Below are 20,658 nucleotides of genomic sequence, written 5' to 3' on the forward strand. Positions count from 1 at the left end.
CCTGTTAGGTTTTATTGGCCTCTCCCCTCTGTGTAGAGGTGACTTGTCCCTCCTTCCCAGTCCTCTAATTGAACATCACCCATATGGCAGCTGTTTCCTTTGTAGTTGGTGACACAGGTGTGAGGGGTCCTTGCTTCAAACTTTCCAGCAGCTGCATGGAATTCTTGGTCACATCTGTACGTGCCAGATGCTATACTGCTATTCCTTTCTCCCCTTTCCCAACACTACATAGGTTCTTTCATGCATTCTAACCATCTCACATCTCTCAGAACTCCAGGTAGAAACCAAAAAGGATATGTTTACCCAGAGGATTACAACTTAGAACTCTCTTTTTTTTCCTGTATTTCTGACTGTTTATATATTGACAAAAATTCTAGTTTTGGGGTCACAAATTTAACTTGCTACATTGTACATAAAGAGGATCTTATTTATGTATAAGATTCAAAATTCCACCATGTCCTTAATCATGAGAAGGTTGAAAACAACACTTTTCATCTTTGCCATGCTCTTCAGTACCTTGGTATTCACCAGTGTAAATATATCAGATACATTTAAAATTGTGAGTATGTTCAACTGTCATTTGTAATTGTCATTCTGGTATATGTAGGACAACTTTGGTGGACCAGTGTTAACTACAAGAATGGACTACTAATGCTAAGTAGATGTTTTCATCTGTGTAGGTCTTCTATGCCACTCTGGATCAAATCTACCATGGCAGACACCCCCTGAGGAAGTCAACCACAGACATTCTCAAGGACACACAGGAGCGATTTTACGGTCTCCCCTATGTTCCAAACACTGTAAGTCTCACATTTGGGCCTTTGAGGTGCCATTGAACAGCTCTGCTAGTGTTTCTGCAGGCTAGAATCAACTTCCATGTGGTAGTTTTGCAATTCGTCCATATTGCCTGCCTCCATTCTACAGTGTCTTTCAAGATTCGGAGGAAAGTTAATTTTAAGAAGGTCATTGGATGGGCAGTGGTCACTCACATCTGTAATCCTAGATATTCAGGAGGCTGAGATCTGAGGCTTGTGGTTTGAGGTCAGCCAGGGTAGATATATCTAATAGACTCTTATTTCCAGCTAACCAGCAAAAAAAACAGAAGTGGAGATGTGGCTCAAGTACTGGAGCACCAGCCAAGTGACAGCATGAGACCCTGAGTTCAAGCCCCAGTACAAGCACAAAAGACACAGTGGCACAAATGCCACTGGAGTTAGTGTCCTTCTTTTTAGTTTTTTGTGTTTTTTTTGTGGTTTTTTGTTGGGGGGGATACTGGAATTTGAACTCAGGACTTCAACACTTGTTCTGGTGCCATTTTACTGTCACCAATTTGGCCCGAAATGAGCCAGTTAAAAGCAGCAAACATTGGCAAGGCTGTCAGTCTCCAGCCTCTTCCCCTGTGCATGGAGTTCAGGTTGGCATAGCTGCTGGGGAAGGCGGTCTGCCATTATCTGCTGGCCCTCCCTCTCTGTTCTAATTGGGTGTTTGTGGCGTACAAGAGGTGAACATGTGGCTCTGGTGAGACTTGTTTCTGAAGAGGTTGATGCTGTCTTTTGGACTGATGTGTAAGCGTGTATGTTTTGGTGAGTATGTTTTGGTGGGGAAGGGTATCTCCAGCTCAGCTCTGCTTGGGCAGCCGTGTTCTCTGCATGAATCTTACTGTCAGGGTGACACTCTCCATCCTTTCCTGACCACAGACTGAAAATAGTCATGCACACCAATGAGAGTTCTGAGCACGTAAGCCTTTCCATGAAAATATAATAATATGTCTGTGGGGATTGTCTTTTTTCTCAGTTTATAACTTAATGCTCACCATTGAGGTGACTCAGAAGTTGCTCTGGGCAAAAGGGAAAGAGTTATTTCAGGAAAAGCAGTGACTGAAAATAGGCTGGTATTTAGACACTGTGCTTGTCCAAGCAAACACCAGCAAGAAAAAAAGGCAGAAGACATATTTCTTGAGAATAGTATGCACTCCACTTAGGTGTATTTCTGTATCCAACAACTGTCCTGTTAGAGACATGGTGTTAGTACCGGTTCAAGAAAGCACCCCATTGTCCTGGTGTGCCTGTACCTGCTCATCTTTCTGGGGCCGTGGGTTGCCTGGGGAAGCAAGCAGATGCACCTGATGCTTTACCACTTCAACATGTGCCTTTCAGTGCTGCAGCTGCTGCTATAGACTGACTTCTACCAAGTCTTAACATGTAGCAACATATATTGGCATATTTCACATTGGGGATCATCTTCTGTGTAGCATACCTTGTTACATTAAAAACAGCTTTGCTGGAAGCTGCTGGCTTACTGCTATAATGCTCGCTACTCTGGAGGCTAAGATCTGAGGATCCTGATTCAAAGCCATCTAGGCAGATAAATCTGAGAGACTCTTATTTCCAATTAACCATAAAAAAAAAATTGGAAGTAAATTTGTACTGGTAGAGTGGAAGAGTGCCAGCCTTGAGCAAAAATCCAAGTGAGAGTACAAGGCCCTCAGTTCAAGCCCCAGTATCAGGACATGTACATATGCATACACACAAGCCCCAGTATCAGCATATGCACGAATGTGTATACACACACACACACACATACACACACATAGCTAGAAACAGTGCTAAGTTTAGTCAGACCCACTCACCAAAGAGGAAACATACTTTGGTTTGTTATTTTTTTAAAAAAACCTGCAGTGTTTCCAAATCTCAATTTATATATTCACACCTTAATTCCATTGTATTTATATTATTATAGATAACATGAATTAATAACTTTTTGTGTGTCAGTGTGGGGATTTGAACTTAGGGCCTGGACACTGTTTCTGAGCTTTTCCACTCAAGGCTTGAGCCACAGCTCTACTTACAGCTTTTTGGTAACTAATATAGATAAGTCCCACAGACTTTTCTTGCCCAAGCTGGCTTCAAATTGCAATTCTGAGATCTCAGCTTCCTGAGTAGCTAGATTTATAGGCGTGAGCCACTGGCACCCAGGGACATGAATTATTTTTAATCATTGGTATGTTCCGTGCTTGTATGTTAAACTTCCATTGAGCGTCTGATGTGTGGTATGTGGTCTGGTGTTGCCACATAACATGAGTATAATAGAGCAATCTCCTTGTCCTCATGGATCCTATATTAGGAATGACTCAGTTTTGGGGATACATGTGTATTGGCTGATGTGTCATATATGTTACCCCCTCAAACATGCCACAGATTCTCTGTGGGCAGGTGGACTAGAGCTGGAAGCTGAGAACATTTGAACATTCTGTTGTATTAGGCAGCCAGTACAAGCATATTTGATGACTCAGTTGTGAATTTTCAGAGGAAGCCTCCTTGGCCAAACTGGGTATGATAAGAGGTTTCCTTTGTGTATGCAGCAGTCAGTGCCTGCAGGCTTGCTCTCCCTGTCTGCAGTGAGCACACCAGCTAATCATCACCATCAGCAAGTGTCACGGATCCTTGGCACCCCAGGGCACAGCATTCTGTGACACTGGGATATTGAACAAAAGGAAAAAGAAGGCTGGACAGAATAGGAGAGAGGTTGGAGGTTCAGTTGGCCATCAGACAGATCTGATGTTCTGTGCTCTGAAGATGGGGAGATAGTACTCTAAGCATAAGGAGAACACTACCATTGTTCCAGTGAGGCCATCTCTGGGCCTTAGGGCAGCCATTTGTGAAGAATGGGGTCCAGCAGGGGTAGCTGCTTTGTGGGTGCACAGATGAAGCCCAGGACACGCGTCAAGGCAGGAACTCTAGATATGGAGTCTTCGCCTAGGGAGAGCAGAGAAGCTGTGGGACTGGGCATGACTGAGCGAGGTGAGTTTATGTGGTAGGACAAGAGGGACCTGGGAGACAGCTCCTGGGGTCCTCAGATGTCTATCAAAGGCCTCACACTGGCCCAGGCAGCATGGACGGGGCCATCACATCAAAATAAGCATTGCTCAAGCATCAGAAAAAAGAATTTGCTCTAGGTCCATTTGTTCTGAACCTAGAAGAAATCATGTCCAGTGAAGTCAGTCAGGCTCAGAGAGACAAACAATGCATGTTTTCTTTCATAAGTGGAAGCTAGATCTAAAATACATGTAGGCATGATAACATATACAGAGCTCATCGCCTTTACACACAAACTGATTGAAGGAGGGTATACTTAGGGAAGGAATCCGAAGGTGCAACACTGAACAACTAAAGTACTGTTTATCAAAATGAATACCATGAAATGGAAATGTTTGGGGGATTGTGAAAAGGGGAAAGGCACAGGAATAAGGGGAGGAAGGGTAACCAAATGCAGTCATTATATTCAATGTACATTATGTAAAAAATTAACTATAACTTGAGGGGAGCACACAAGGAAGGAGGAAAATGAATGAAGGAGTGACACTAAGAAGCACTGTACTCATAACCTGACTTTTGGGATTGTAACCTTTTTGTGTAACTCCTTAGTAATAACAACAACAACAGCAATGATATAAATAAATAAATATAACCTACCGATAGTGTCAAGGGAAAAAGGGGAAAAAAATCCACAAAATTTGAGACATTTTTCTTTTCTGCTTCTTTTAGTACAATTGCAGCAGTATTGTGCTCTGCTCTTTTCTATTATTTTAAGGACATGTTGGCTACTTGGTGGCTTGAAGTACAGTTTATAGGATGTGTGCTCTGAGTTCCCAAATAGCACACTCAAGAGATGCACCCCTGCCCTAGCTTTCGTGTAATTCAAGGGCTTCCCATGTGGAAACTGCTCAACCCTTGGAGTGGATTTCTAAGCTGCTGTTGCTGTGGTCATGATTCTACATGCAATGGAAAGGAACCTATGATCAACCCCTTGGGAGATGGAGTACATGCACTGGGAAAGCCAGTCCTTTATGGAGTTGGTGCATCCTGGATGTACTTTAAGACTAGCCGTCTGAACACATGGATGGGGGGAGGGAGAACTCAGCATAGTGATTGGGGGCAGACAAAGGCAAGGAACACTATGTGGAATTTGGCGGTTGTTTTAGCTTTTTGAGTTTTTTGTTTGTGTGTTTGTTTCTTTTTATTGTGCCAGTCCTGAGGCTTAAACTCAGGGCCTGGGTGCTGTCCCTGAGCTTTTTTGCTCGAGGATGGTGCTCTACCACTTGAGCCACAGCTCCACTTCCAGCTCTTTGGCATTTAATTGGAGATAAGAGTCTCATGGACTTTTCTGCCGATGCTGGCTTCAAACCATGATTTTCAGGTCCCAGCCTCCTGAGTAGTTAAGCTACAGACATAAGCCATTGGCACCCACCCAGCTTTGTGTTACTTTTCAATAGTTGGAAGAAGAAAAAAGCACCCACCATAAGAAAATTATGTGGTTATACACAATTTGGACATTAAAGCTTTAATTTATTATCACCAGAGTTTATTTTTGAGGTAGAATATTACTCTGTGACTGAGACTTGTCTTGAACTGATGGCCCTCCTGCCTTAGCCTCTTGAGTGCTGGGGTTGCAGGCATGCCCCACCATGCTTGGTTATGAGTTTGTTTCTTGTTCTATTGCTGATCAGTTTTAAAGAGCTTTTTTTTTGTTATATAGGAGTGTGTGTTTGTATGCATGTATATGGGAACATTCTTATGCCTATATGTAATATATATTTAGAGAGAAATAAATACATGAAGATAGTGATATTTATAAGTGTGCTATTTGGGAACTCGGAAACACACATTCAAAACAAATGTTCTATAAACTATGCTACAAGCCACCCATACCTCCAGCATAACCCTAAAATTATAGGAAAGAGCAGAATATGATACTGTATGTTCAAACATATTAAAATGTTTGTAGTTCTAATGTATAAGCCTTTTCATAGGCAATCTCACTGTGTGTATATGTATGTGTGTGCATTTATATATGTATGTGGTGCTGAACATTCAACCCCAGGCCTCACACATGCTAGGCTAGCTCTCTACCACCGAGCCACATCCCCAGTTTCCTGTGTTTAGTTCAGTTATTAATATAAAATTGCATCGCTTCTTATTGACCTGATGTAGCAAAAAAAAATCTTATTTTTAAATGGTTAACTCTAAAATAATGGTTGAAACTAGGAAATGACTTGAAGTGAGGCTGATAAAGAGAAATCACACTGGCAGTCTTTTGGATCTTGCTGGGATCCAATGCCGATTGTTCCCATGCCGATTTTAGAAACATATAGGCTTCTGCTTTTATTGTGCCAAAGAATGCATTGTCTATTGAATAGCAGGACAAACGCCACAATCGTTAAAGGTTACCAGTCCCTTTCCAGAGAGTTCAGCTTAACTATTGGGTAAATATGCTTAGCCCTCCTCTATTGCCCCCTCCCCCTCAGGGAAGTTTGGTGCCCTCTCCTGTTCCCCAGCTCTCCTGTGAATGGAAAATCTCCTCCAGGAGGGCCTGGTGCCACCTGCGGTGAGTTAACTTGGGAGTATTTGATGTTGCTAAGCAAATGCTAGATTAAAGAGAACAATCTTTATTATTTTTTTTAATCTTTAACACAGAGACCATCTGGTGCCTATCTAGAAACACCTAAGTGGTTAATTGCATGCTGAATTCCTTTCCTCTCTGGCTGCATAAACAACTGAGAAAATATTTACCTTCTTCCTGTCATGCTAGATTTATTTATGACTTTGTAACTAAAACACAGAAGTGTTATAAATTGAAAGTTTAATCTCGCAATTGACTCACTTTCTAAAAATTTCTATGGTTTCCATTTATGGGACAGCTGCAACTCTACATTTCATCAATTTAAAACATGAGAGAAGTCTATGACTGCCCGAGTTTTTGTTTTTGTTTTTGTTTTTTTAATTAAAGTCTTTTGAGCCATGTCACCAACTTTTCATTTTTATCTTTTTTTTGCATGAGGATTATTGTACTATTTGTTGCACTTTTTTTTTTTTGCTCCCAAACCTGAGGGTTGAGTTTTCTTCATTTAAATTTTGTTTATTATAAAGGTGATATACAGAGGGGTTACAGTTACGTAAGTCAGGTAATGAGTACATTTCTTTCTGGACAATATCACCCCTTCCCTCACTCTGTTTTTCTCTCCCGCAAGTTGTATAGTTCATTTTCAACATAGTGTCCAATGACTACCATTGCGACATTTATTCTCCTTTTGTCCTTCCATTTCTGTGCCTCCCCTTGCCCTCCCAAGACAGATAAATGAACAAACGACAAAAAGACAAGAAATAAAAAACAGCACAAAGAAAAAACAAACTCATTTCCATTTCTGTAGTATTTTGTATGATCAGAGGCCCATAGATATTGAGCTTTTGTGTTCCTCTCCTAAAAATATCCTCCTATGGTCTCAAAATGTCTTAATTTTAGTTACATTTTGAGTAAGTAATATGTATACATGATCAAGAACTTATACAGTGCTAACAGTTTTAGACTGTACGGTCTCTCCTAATCCTTTTCCAGAGATCAGCCTGCCTGGGTTGCTGTTGGTTGGCAGGCACCGATTCAGAGATGAGCAGCTAGACATGAAGCCTGTGTCTCTCACTACCTTCCCTTCCATGCAGCAATTTCTGCCTTTCTCTGTACTGTAAGAGACGGTCCTCCCAAAGAGCACAGTCACATCGCTGCTAGTGAGGCCTTGTCTGAGTACAGATAGGACACCCTCCCCTGGATCCTTTCTGTGGAGCCCATTGCTCTCAAGCTAAATGCCAGAGGCCTCTTTTCGTCTGCTCTGATTCTTCCTGGTAACTCCAGTCTCATCCTGCTGGTCACACTTTGCCCCCCGCCTGAAGAACGGTCTCATTCTTACTCTTTCTGCCTGTTTGAAATATCACTTCTCCAGATGTGGCCAGTCTGTCCTGCAGCTCTGTGTTTCTCCTTCAGATCACTCCTTTGCCGTAGATGGAGATTTACAGAAAAACAAGGCCCATTTCTGATTTGCTTATTGGCTTTTCAGAGTCCCCAACAGTTAACTTGTCATAGGACATGCCTGATAAATACCTATTGTATTTTTTTCTAAAAAATATTGAAGTTTTTCTCCATGTGTGTGTACTAGGGTTTCAGATTAGTGTCTGTCCCTTAGCTTTATCCACTCAGCCATTGGTGGTCTACCACTTGAGATGCAGCTCTACTCTGGCTTTCTAGTCATTAATTGGAGATAAGAGTCTCACTGACTTCTGCCTGGGCCAGCTTCAAACCTTAGTCCTTAGACCTCAGCCACCTGAGTAGCTAGGATTGCAGGTGTGAGCTACTGGTACCCAGCTTCTAGCTTTTTCTTGAGACGTAGCTTAACTTAAAGTACACAAATCCTATGTCCAGCCATGTGGATTGTTGGGAAGTGTATTTTCCTGTCCAACCACCATCCAGATAAGGGTCTAGCTTTCTGTAGCTCAGGGACCTCTGCACGCCTCTCAGTCAATATACTTACAATATAATTTCTTCATAAGGTATGCTCATATAGTATAGATAAGTCTTTTGTGCTTAGCTGCTTTTATACAACACACCTGTGAGATTTGTCCATGTCTTGGCAGGGTTCGTGGCGTTGAGCACTTCATTTTTAGCATACCCTGTTTTATTGACTGTAGTATGGAGGAACATTTGAACCACCATCAGAATGGGCTCTTTTGAATAATGGTCCTGTGAGAGAGGTGTGTGTCTGTTTGTGTGTGTGTGTGTGTGTGCGCGCACACACATGCACGAGTGTGCAGGAGTGCACAAGTTCTGCACTTGAACTTAGGGCTTGGGTGCTGTCCCTGAGCTTTGTTGCTCAAGGCTAGCACTTTACCACTTGAACCACAACCCCACTTCCAGCTTTTTGGTGGTTAACTGGAGGTAAAAGTCTCATAGACTGTCCTTCCTGGGCTGACTTCAATCTGTGATCCTTAGATCTCAGCCTCCTGAATGATGAGGATTACAGGCATGAGCCACCAGTGCCCAACTATGAGTATTCTTGTATGTATCTTCTGGTGTATTTAGGCAATTTTATTTACTTCATCTAGTAATTGACAAATAGTATTTCCAGTGGTTTTCATGGCTGACCAGCAGCTCCCTAATCAGTGGGTGTATAAACACTCTGGTGGTAGATAATGGAAGACATAGCAGTATGGGGGAGAGCTCTGGAATCTAATGGCCAAACTGAGTCAGATAGTGATGTCCAACCCATAGAGCTATGGAAGGATCAAATCATGCTGAACACACCAAGCATGTGGTAAGCAAAGGTGTTGGGTGTCATTATTGTTTTTAGTTAACAAGTACCCTGGAGCTTGAGTGAGGTTGGGAATCATACATATAGGTGCAAAGAATTGCAGCAGTTACCTGAACAATGGGTGGGAGCAGGAAGAACAAGTCCCCTGAAGAAACAGTGTCAGCATACTCCTCAAGGACCATGGCTTGTCACATCACCAGGGGTCCCCAGAATATCACCCAGCCTTCCATGACATTTCTAGATGTTTCTGTGTTAAGAGTAGTTAACTTTGGCACCTTTGGCACATCTCCTCTATGATGTGTATATATATTTAAGAATTATAGGGGCTGGGGATATAGCCTAGTGGCAAGAGTGCCTGCCTCGGATACACGAGGTCCTAGGTTCGATTCCCCAGCACCACATATACAGAAAACGGCCAGAAGCGGCGCTGTGGCTCAAAGTGGCGGAGTGCTATCCTTGAGCGGGAAGAAGCCAGGGACAGTGCTCAGGCCCTGAGTCCAAGGCCCAGGACTGGCCAAAAAAAAAAAAAAAAAAGAATTATAAGCGAAAGTGCCAGGTTAGCTCCTTTCTCTGTGTATATTAGCTTCAGATCCCTGACTTAGCATGGTCCAATCATTCTTTTCATATGTGTATGTTTTTTCTGTGTCTTGAGGAAGCTTTGAAATACCTGATGATTTATGTAGAGTGAAAAGTGAACCAAACTCTTAGGACATTTAAGGGGAAAAAAACCTACTAACACCCTTAAAAGCCCAAATCAAACAGAATTTGAAATGATTTATACAATTGATTTATACAATTGCAGCAATAACTTTTTCCCCCCACTTAAAGCTGAAGTATAGTCTAAACAACCTTTCATATGGCTAAGTCCTTTAAATGGAAGCACCGGCTGTCGGCAAAGCAAATGAGAGCTTACATTGATTCCATACTTGTGTTCCTTTGGAAAAGCAGCATATCCTCTAAATAACATGAGCCAGTCCCAAGTTAAATTAAAATGCAAGTGGATAAAGAAAAACATAAAATTAGAAGAAGATGGATCCATGTTAGGCTGAACTGGCTCATGTGAAATGACTGAATTCAGCAGCGAGCTGCACTGTGTTGCTAGTGATGAAGTCTCTCTGACACACACTCTATCACTAGTGATGAACACACACTGTGTCACTGTGGTGGACACACACACATCTCAGACCAGGATTTAGGCCCTGGTCCTAGGAATCCAAATACTTTAGAAGCCAGAGCACCTCAATGTCATAGCTATTTTCTAATAACTTCTTGTTTGAAATAGCCTAACTGTCCTAGGTTGTCGAAGCGATTACCATATTCTTTCTGTCAGCCTCCCTGAGGCATCCTACCTATCCCCAGTGTATTGACGAGTACCACGCAGTAATCAGGGTCACTTTCAGATTATGTAGGGGTTCCTTTGAATAATTCTAATATGTACTATCTTTTTTTCTTATTTTTTTTTCTAGTGTATCTCAGTATAATTAGCTAAAACTCACTTTTTTTTGGCGGTCGTAGAATTTGAACTCAAGGCGTTGCACTTGCTTACTGGGCACTCTACCACATGAGCCATACCACCATCCCTTAAAACTGACTTTAAATGTAACCTGTGACTTACAGGGATTTTTTTGTTTGTTTGTTTGTTTTGTTTTTTCCCAGTCTTAGGGCTTGGACTCAGGGCCTGAGCACCGTCCCTGGCTTCTTTTTTTGCTGAAGGCCAGCACTCTACCACTTGAGCCACAGTGCCACTTTTGACTTTTTCTATATTTGTGGTGCTGAGGAATCGAACCCAGGGCTTCAGGTATGTGAGACAAACACTCTGCCACTAGGCCATCTTCCCAGCCCCTTACAGATCCTTTTGTTCTGTTCAGATGTAACCGGATTTTGTGCATTATGAGGTTAGAAATGGTAGGAGCAGTTGATAGAGACTCCCTCATCCCTGAAAGTCCTCATCCTGTCACAGTGTTAGAGAAACACACCTAGGTTCAGTGCTGCTTATGAAGACAGAGAAGCCTTAGCCTTGCTCATAACCTACTCCCTGAAGGATAAAGTCACTACCTATGAGAGCATCCTTCTTAAGCTTTTCATCTTGCTCCTAAATTCAGTAGCTCACACCTGTAATCCTAGCTACTCAGGAGACTGAGATCTGAGGATTGCAGTTTGAAGTCAACCAGGGGAAGAAAAGTCTGAGAGGCTCTCCAGTTAACCAGGAAAAAAAAGAAAAAAAACAACAGAAGTGCAGCTGTAGCTCAAGTGGTTTTGGTTTTGTAGAGTGCCAGTCTTAAACAAAGGGAGCAATGGAGACCCTAGTTCAAGCACCAGTACTGGGGCTTCTCTAATTCAGTAGCACCAATTTTCTTCTCCATGTCTTTGAATTATTAACTTAGTGGCTCTTAAGCATTTTGACCAAATCCATAGCAAGGAGTACATTTTACATTCTAATCTATTATACAAAGATATGCATATGCTTACCTGTGCATGTGTGTACTTGTGAAGGAGAAGCTGAGCAGAATCACCACAGAACAAAATACACTGTGCACAAGGTCCTGGGATATGTTTTCTGCTATTTATTTCTTTAGTGCTGGACACAATCCTCTGTACTGACTGCACAAACCTCATGTGAACCCAGAATGTGAAAAGCTGCATGTTAGCTTACCTATCCCCAGGATGTCACTTCTTTCCAGGTTGGTCTTAACACATTTTTTCAGATAAAATTCTAGAAGTAAGTTATTTAGAACAGTAGAACCACATGGCTTAATTCCAGCACTGTATTTCCCTTTATGTTTGTGGTTCCATTTGATACAAATCTTGTAGGACAGAATACTAACATGTGGTGGGAAGGGTGTCAGGAGATTGAAAGTAAGGCCGAGACCACACAATGAAGAGTCCACTCTGTCTATTTAGGGGCTTTATACACAATCGTGGAGGAATGGGGAGACTTGTGAGGTTTAAAGCTGGTAAGTGGAATTGAAGCAAATATAGATTATAGGAAAACAAGTTATATAATTTCAGTGGGTGGGCTGGAGCAGACAGAAGGCAGGAAGAAAAACACCTATCTGAGCAGTAGATTAAAACAGGTCACTGGTGGTTCAGGCCTTAATTCTCGTTACTCAGGGGGCTGAGATTGGAGGATAGCTATTTGAAGCCAGCATAGGCAAGAAAGCCCATGAGTGTTACCTCCAATTAACCACCAAAAAGCTAGAAGTGGAGTTGTGGCTCAAGTGGTAGAGCTCCATCCCTGAGCAAAACATTTAAAGGACAGCCCCATGCCCTGAGTTCCAGCCCCAGAACCAACACACACACACACACACACACACACACACACACACACACACACACACACAAAATCTAAGAAAATATGATGAATTTTACTATATACTTTAAGTGTATAGATTATTTTGACAATACTTTATTCTCTGATCTCAACAATACACTTACATAAACATAATATAAAAACTATCTTATCCAGCATGGTAGCCACTTCATTCAGGAATGTTATTGGGAATAAAACACCATGTCATGGGAGCAGAAGCTCTCCACGCAGTTTGTCTGTTCATACTCTATGCTTTATCTTTTGTTCTGTGAGATTGCCTTGGCTTTGCCCTCCACTCTTCCCACTGATTTGGTTTTGGTTTTGGTAGTTCCATATGTTTTCCTTCCAGTAGATCCTTATCTTTCTCTTTTTTTTTTTCCAAAGCATTTTTTTGGCTTCAGGGTTCATTTTATTTTCTGATAAAATAATTACTGCTCTTATTTTTCTAATTCTTTTCACTTTTTAAAAAACCAGTCTTGGCTGTGGTGTACCCTACGTGGTTACTATATATGATTTTGGTACACTAGATATTGTGTATTTGCTATCTCATCTAGGGGAGGGAAAGAAAATGAGGTTGTAAGATATCACAAGAAATGTATTCACCACCGCATTAAATGTAACTGTACCCCTTTTGCACAACACCCTGTCAATAAAATTTAATTAAAAAAATAAAAACCGGGGCTGAGGATATAGCCTAGTGGCAAGAGTGCCTGCCTCGGATACACGAGGCCCTAGGTTCGATTCCCCAGCACCACATATACAGAAAAACGGCCAGAAGCGGCGCTGTGGCTCAAGTGGCAGAGTGCTAGCCTTGAGCAGGAAGAAGCCAGGGACAGTGCTCAGGCCCTGAGTCCAAGGCCCAGGACTGGCCAAAAAATAATAATAAAAAAAATAAAAACCAGTTCCAAAGCATTTTTATCTTTAGTAAACATCATACACACACACTGCCCTAAAGGTTGTACAGTCTAGACCACAAGTGAGCAGAATCTGAATCTTGGCATTGATGGTAGGTGTGTAGGTAAAGGGAAAACTGTGGTGCATTTTTGGGGCTATGATCTTTAGGACTAGAGGGCTTCTTGATGTTAGTCGGAGATAACCAGGAGTCAGTACTGGTGCATTGGTAAGGACATCTGGGAAAAGCCCATAGATAACATTGTACTCAGCCATGAAAGACCACATTGTCCACCATTGCTGCTTCTGTTCCATATTGCACTTGAGATGATAGCCAAAGCTACTAGACAAGAAAAAGAAATAAATACCCTACATATTAGAAAGGAAGACATTTCTGTTTGCAGATAGTATGGTGTCATATAGGAAATCCTGAGGAATCCACAGAAACGCAACAAATTTAGAACTTATTAGTTCTTTGTATTAAAAGATTCAGGATATAAGATCAAGACATAAAAGAAAAAATTAATTACTTTTTATAATGTGGCCATAGACAATTCAAAACTTAAATTAAGAAAACATTTCTATATTCAGTAGCATCATAAAGGGGTGACTTTGTCCAAAGGAAAATGTATTCTTTGCCTGACTTACATAACTATAACCCCTCTGTTTTTAGCATTTTCAAATGAAAATAATAAAAAGAGCAAAATACCTATAAAGAAATAAGAAAAAGGAGTCTAAGATTTGTACAGTGAAAACTACAAGTTCGTTAAAAGAAAGTAAATCATACCCAAGTAAATAGAAAGATACCACATATTGATGGATTAGAGAATACTTACTATTTTGTTCAAGGGAGATATTTGCCAAACTGAACTACAGAGCCAGTCACTCTGTGTATCAAAATCTTAGCTTTCTTTTATTTTTTTTCTTCCTTCTTCAGACATTGGCAGTCTGATAACAAAATTTGCATATGGAAATTCTAGAGACCCAGAATAAGCAAAACTATCCTTGAAAAAGAGCAGAGATGGAAGGCTCATACTCCCAGTTTCAGCACTCACAGCAGTGTTGCAGTAATTAAGGCTTGTACTGAGAAGATTGAGATTTCAGAAATAAACCTGGAATTTGTTCATAGTGGACCATTGCACCACAGCAACAAGAGAGGAAGAATTGTTCCATGAAAAAACATTTCTGGGTCAACTGGACAACCCAAACTAAAGCTCCATGGAAGGCACTTTCTTAGATGTGACAACAAGCAACAACCAGAGGAGCAAAAGACAGTGCAGTGTCTAAAGTTTTAAACACAGAGAACTTTTTATCATGAAAGTAATATGATAGCACATACAATGAAAGAATATGTGTCTGATGAGTGTTTAATCTCTAGGATCTATAAGGAACTCAACAACTACACAGTTTTAAGACAAATAACTCACTTTTAAAAGTGGGCAAAGGATTCAAAGAGATTTTCCTTCAAGGAGAAATATAAACAGAAGGTGAACACAGCATCCATGAAAAGATGTCCAGCACCATTAGTCAAGGAAATGTCACAGTGAGATACCATGTGAGATAGGACAGTAACTAGGACAGACACAGATAACATAGCTTGCTGTTGATGTGGAGAAAGTACAGTCCTTGTGCTGCTGATGGGAATGTCAAATGGTGCAGCAATTTTGGAAAACAATTCCTCAAAAAGTTGAAAGGGGGGGCTGGGGATATGGCCTAGTGGCAAGAGTGCCTGCCTCATATACATGAGGCCCTGGGTTCGATTCCCCAGCACCACATATACAGAAAATGGCCAGAAGTGGCGCTGTGGCTCAAGTGGCAGGGTGCTAGCCTTGAGCAAAAAGAAGCCAGGGACAGTGCTCAGGCCCTGAGTCCAAGCCCCAGGACTGGCCAAAAAAAAAAAAGAAAAAGAAAAAAGAAAAACGTTGAAAGGGTTTCCCAATGACCCACAGTTCCATTCCTAAGTGGAGAGGAATTCCACTCAATAGAACTGAAAACAGGCCTACCCCAAGATCCATGCATGAGTGTCATAGCCACATTAGCTGAAAGGGGAAAGTACCTAGATATCCATCACTGCCTAAATGTATGAACACATGTGGTATATCTTAACAGTTCAATATTAGTCAGAAAAAGTAAGAAACTAACAATGGTGCTAGGACATGAATAATCCTAGCAAACATTATGTGTTGCAAGGAAAGCCATGTATAATGTGTGTTATGTGATTCTATTCGAATGAAAGGTCCAGAATAAGTCAGCAGAGACAGAAAATGGATGGGTGGTTGGTTGTCAGGGGTTAGGGAGAAGTGGAATAGTGAATGATTGACTGCTAATGGTGTGAAGACAGTGTTTGGAAACTAGATGGCTGTGGTTGCGTGTGCTTGTGAATATACTAAGAACTACTGGATTTAGTGAAGTATAAAGCCTGTGACTTTCATTTCCTTTAAAAGTCAGTAAGTGTAATGACTCAGAGCAGGGGAGGGCAAAGATGGGTTAACCCCAGAAGCCTTGATTCATTCCCAAGAAGTGAAAATTGGATTGTTGTAGAAGCTAGAGATCTGCTTTCCTGAAAAGGCTACTATGGTTAGTATTCTGGGACCTATAGATTTAGATGGAAATCGAAGGTCATTCACTTACTGATCCTTTTGAAGGTGTTTTTTTTTTTGTGTGTGTGTGTGTGTGTGTGTGTGTGTGTGTACTGGGGCCTCATGTTCTCTCTTAGCTTTTTTTGCTGAAAGCTGGTGATCTGCCACTTGAGTCATGCTTTTGCATCTGGCTTTTTACTGGTGAATTGGAAATAAGAGTCTCAAATTTGTCTTCCCAGGCTGGCTTTCAACCCCAGATCTCAGATCTCAGCCTCCTAAGTAGCTAAGATTACAGGCGTGAGCCACCAGCACTTGATGTGGCTTTCTTTTGTTACCTTGATTCGAAGTATAGTCTTGAACCAGGTGCCAGTGGCTCACCCCTGTAATCTAGCTACTCAGGAGGCTAAGATCTGAGATCTGAGGTTGTGATTCAAAGCCAACCTAGGCAGAAAAGTTTGTGAGACTCTGATCTCCAGTTAACAATTAAAACGCTGTAAGTATAGCCGGGTACCAGTGGCTCACACCTGTAATACTAGTTATTCAGGAGGCTGGGATCTGAGGATCATGGTTCAAAGCTAGCCCAGGCAGGATAGTCCATGAGACTCTTAGCTTCAATAAACCACTCGAAAACCAAAGTGATGCAATGGCTCAAAGTGGTAGAGCACTAGACTTGAGCAAAAGAACTCAGGGACAGTGCCCAGGCTCTGAGTTCAAGCCCCATGACAGACAAAAGAAAAAAAGTTTGAGATAGAGGTGTGACTCAAATGGTATAGTGCCAGCCTTGGGTGTGAAAAAGCTCAAGGACAGCTCCCAGACCCCGAGTTCAAGTCCCAGTACTGCCATAAGAATTGTAAGGCCAAGGGAGTGGCACTGTGGCCCAAGTGATAGATTGCTAGCCTTAGCTGAATAGCTCAGGGACAGCACCCAGGCCCAGAGTTCAAGTCCCACAACTGACCAAAAAAAAAGAAATGTAAGACCAATATTTTTAGCCAATGTAAAGGCTAAATAATTTTATTTAGCTCCTATATTGTAGCATTACATTGTAACTTAATATTTGCTCACCCTTTCTATATGAGTAGATATAATAATACAACTGGCTGTATTTATTTATATGTTTGCTCATTTTAGCTAGTAGTGTTGATTCTTTTTATCCTACACTTTTGTAGAAAAATTCCAATAATGTGTACTATTTGACATTATCAAAGTTCTGCATGCCTTTCACCTACAATGTATCCTTTCTTTTTTCTTTTCTTTTTTTTTTTTTTTGGTAAAAAATTGCTACAAGCCATGACATGAGGAATTTTGGAAATTCTTCAGATGAGACAATTAGGGGGATTGATGACAGGTTGAGTGGAAACAGGAGACCCTAGCAATTTCAGTCAGGTGAGCAGTACCGTGGCCTGCCATGAAGCCTCTGTATCTGAGCTTCGCACTTCATCAACTATAGGCTGTCATCTCGGGACTTGCCCTCCTTTGCGCATGCACGTCCAGTGTTGTTTCTCAGCAGCGGTGTGCTGGGATGGACTTGTTCATGTGACTTGGAGAACTGGAAGGCAGAGTCCCAGGCTGAGACAGGAGCACTTCCTCTGGGCTGGTGCTCTAAACCATAGCAGGCCTTGTTTTCTGTGATCCTTGACTGTAAGAGTGTAGAATGAAGGACCAATCCTCTTTTCTCTCTTTTTTTTTCTTTTTTTACCCAGGATTGTAGGCAACAGAACAAGCTGTGTTAAGAAGTTGATTTTTGTTGTTGTTTGTTTTTGTGTCTATACTGGGGCTTGAACTCTGGGCTTTGTATTCTCACTTGGCTTTGTCACTCAAGGCTGGCACTCTGCTTCCTGAACCACACCTATTCTTCTGGCTCTTTCTGGTTCATAGACTTTCTTGCCTGGGCTGGCTTCAAACTGTGATCCTCAGACCTCAAGCCTTCTGAGTAGTTAGGATTACAGGCATGAGCCACTGGCACCTGGTACATAGAATTAATTTAGCAGTGAAAAAGGAAGCCCCATACTGCAACAATAGCAGCATAGTCTTCCACATCAAGATATAAAAATACATGCTGAGCATACATCTTTCTCCACATTACTATTCAAATCTGAGTAATTTATAAAAGTACTTTTTATGAGAATCCTATAACATCCAGATGAGAACTAGAATCACCTTTTCTGTGATGGTGTAATCACAGCCTACCTTCAGAGGAGCAGGCATGGGGTGTTGTTAGGAAAACTCCTTCTCCACAACCTTCCCAACCTCCAGCAACCAGGAACAACATGGGAAGCCCTGGCAATAAAGCACAGCTCCATAACTAGGATTCAGTATTGTTGCTATGACAACCTCAGTGGTCAATTTTATTTATGTAGGAATAAAAACCCCTCAGGACAAAAACCCCTGGAAATACAGATTGGGGGCCATCAAAAAATTAAGTCTAGTAGCAGAGCAAAGATGCACAAAATTCTATGGAAATAGATTAAATGAAACAAGAAACTGTTAATGTTGTTCAGAGAACAAATGAAATGATTTTAATATGGTTGAGAGAAGAAATGACTGGCAAACAATTAGCAGAGCACAGCACTGGAACCAAGAAATGTTCTCTTTTTTCATCCTCATCAAAATGTCTTAACATGGGTCAGGTACTGTGAATCATGCCTGTAATTCTAGCTGCTTAGAAGGCTCAGATCTAAGGATCCTGGTTCACAGCCAGCCCAGGCAGGAAAATCTGTGAGGCTCTTATCTCCAATTAATCAGCAGAAAGCTAGAAGTGGAGCTGTGTCTCAAGTGGTAGGTGCTAGCCTCGAGTGAAAAAGCTAAGGGACAGCACCCAGGTCCTGAGTTCAAGCTCCACTATCCAGTATCAGCACAAATAAAAGTATATTAGTTCTGTGGTATATTGTGGTAGATGTTTGAGCAGATATGTACCTTCATCAAAAGTGAAATGAGAAGTTGGCCTCAGAGTTGTTGGCCTCAGTCAGAGCTTTGAAATCAGGTTGGCTGTACAGGCTGGCTTCCTCCTGCTTCGCAGGCCAGAGGTGAGGGAGAAAACAAGGGGGGCTGGGGATAGCTTTTATTGTTGAATCCAAACCTGTGATTCCAGTTTTTACCTGTTCCTGTCCATCAGGAAGTGAGAAGGGGTGGAGGAGAGTGAGCAGCTTCCACACTAAGGAACTGTACCCATCACTTCTATCCAGGGGCTGGCTTGGGCCAGGACCCCCACCAGATGAAACAACCCTGCTCAAGCCCAGCAGAAGGGGGTGGAGGGTGCCTCGGTTCTGTTGCTAGAAGGAAGGGAAAGAAAAGGAGGGACCCTTAGCAAGCTCTGCTGGCAGTCGTGGGCAAATACTATTCTCTAGTCTACTTGCAAAATAGAGACTTTTCATTATTACTTTAACAAGTAGTATAGTATTTTTTTAAACAAGCCAAACTCCCTGTAAAGACTTCATGAAGACATTCAGTGTTCCTTTAATAAACATCCCTTCATAATCCTTAGGGGGTGATTTCTTGCTTTATTTCCGACCACAGCTCTTACCTAAAAGTAATAATGGTGGTGGAGTTCTATCTCAGTAATAAACTACTCCAGGCATAGTAAATGTCCGTTTCTGTGTCAGGCGTCTGCACAGCCTAGCTACTGCCAGTGCTTCCAGTCTCCCACTGCCGGTCAGGTGCCAAATGTAGATTCAGAAAGTCATATATCTGTAACATAATAAAAATGCTGGGATTGGGGCTTGAACTCAGGGTCTGGGCATAATTCCTTAGCTTTTTCACTCTAGGCTGGTAACCATTTGAGTCACAGCTTTACTTTGAACTTTTTACTGGTTAGTCACATGGACTTTCCTGCCTTGGCTGGCTTTGAACCTCAATCCTCAGATGTCACCCTCTTGAGTAGTGGCAGACTTTTTTGGAAGCCATTAATAGCCTAAGATGCAGATTCACTTTTTTTACACCATAGCCTTCTCTTTGTCTGCAATTGAATGTGATTCTGGGACCCCTCAGCCACCCCTCATTAGTGCTCAGCACAAGATGGATGACACTCATCATGCACAAGGCCCTTGTCCAGATTTGAGAGAGGAAGTAGTAAGGAGACAGCTCTATTGATACATTCATGTTCCTGGAAAGCCATGGTGTTAGAGGAATAGGTAATAAGGATCCCCGAAGAGTCCTCCAGGCCAAGCATGTAGCATATCCCCGGCCTGCCGTTTCTCCAGCTCCATGTTTTGCCTTACAGATGGGAACATTACCAAACACAAGGTAACCTTAACTAGCCATGTCCTGAGACAGTGTGAAGATTCAAAAGCTATGTGTCCCAGGGGGTCAGGAGTGTTGTAAAGGTGTTTGTGTCTTTTGCTTTTGGAACTAGACATGTTTGTTAAACATCAAAGGAGAAGGGAGTGCTTTTTACCATCTGACAGGTATCACTTAGGAAGAAGAAAACTTATGTTTAAAAGGAAGAGGATGTACCAAGTGCTGGTGGCTTACACCTGTAGTCCTCATTATTCAAGAGGCTGAAATCTGAGATTCCCATTTGCTGCTAGCCTGCAAATGTGTGACTTACCAGTTAGCCACCAGAAAGCCAGAAGTGGAGGTATGGCTCAAATGTTAGAGTACCAAGTGGTAGAGTGCCAGCCTTAAGCAAACAGAGCTAAGAGAGAGCTGAGTTCAAGTCCAGTACTGGCAAGAGAGAGAGAGAGAATATGCATGTCAGAGCATAACCTGAAAAACCATCTTTGGTTTACTCATGGATGAATAAAATGGAA

The 20,658-nt window shown here is 41.8% G+C and overlaps 1 protein-coding gene across 3 annotated transcripts in view; it reads left to right on the forward strand.

Moving 5' to 3' along the window:
- The window catches only part of LOC125348420 (mitochondrial intermediate peptidase), a 110,896-nt gene that overhangs the window by 60,672 nt on the left and 29,566 nt on the right, over nucleotides 1-20,658 (forward strand). For 2 of the 3 annotated variants that reach the window (XM_048341642.1, XM_048341643.1), the window contains exon 16: nucleotides 681-800. The exons of the other annotated variant lie outside the window; for it this stretch is intronic. In XM_048341642.1, coding sequence (XP_048197599.1) covers nucleotides 681-800 — 120 coding nt within the window. The remainder of the gene's footprint in view (nucleotides 1-680; nucleotides 801-20,658) is intronic. 3 annotated transcript variants of the gene reach the window in all.

The sequence above is a fragment of the Perognathus longimembris genome, chromosome 3, assembly GCF_023159225.1.
Source record: "Perognathus longimembris pacificus isolate PPM17 chromosome 3, ASM2315922v1, whole genome shotgun sequence".
In the NCBI taxonomy this organism is placed as follows: domain Eukaryota; kingdom Metazoa; phylum Chordata; class Mammalia; order Rodentia; family Heteromyidae; genus Perognathus; species Perognathus longimembris.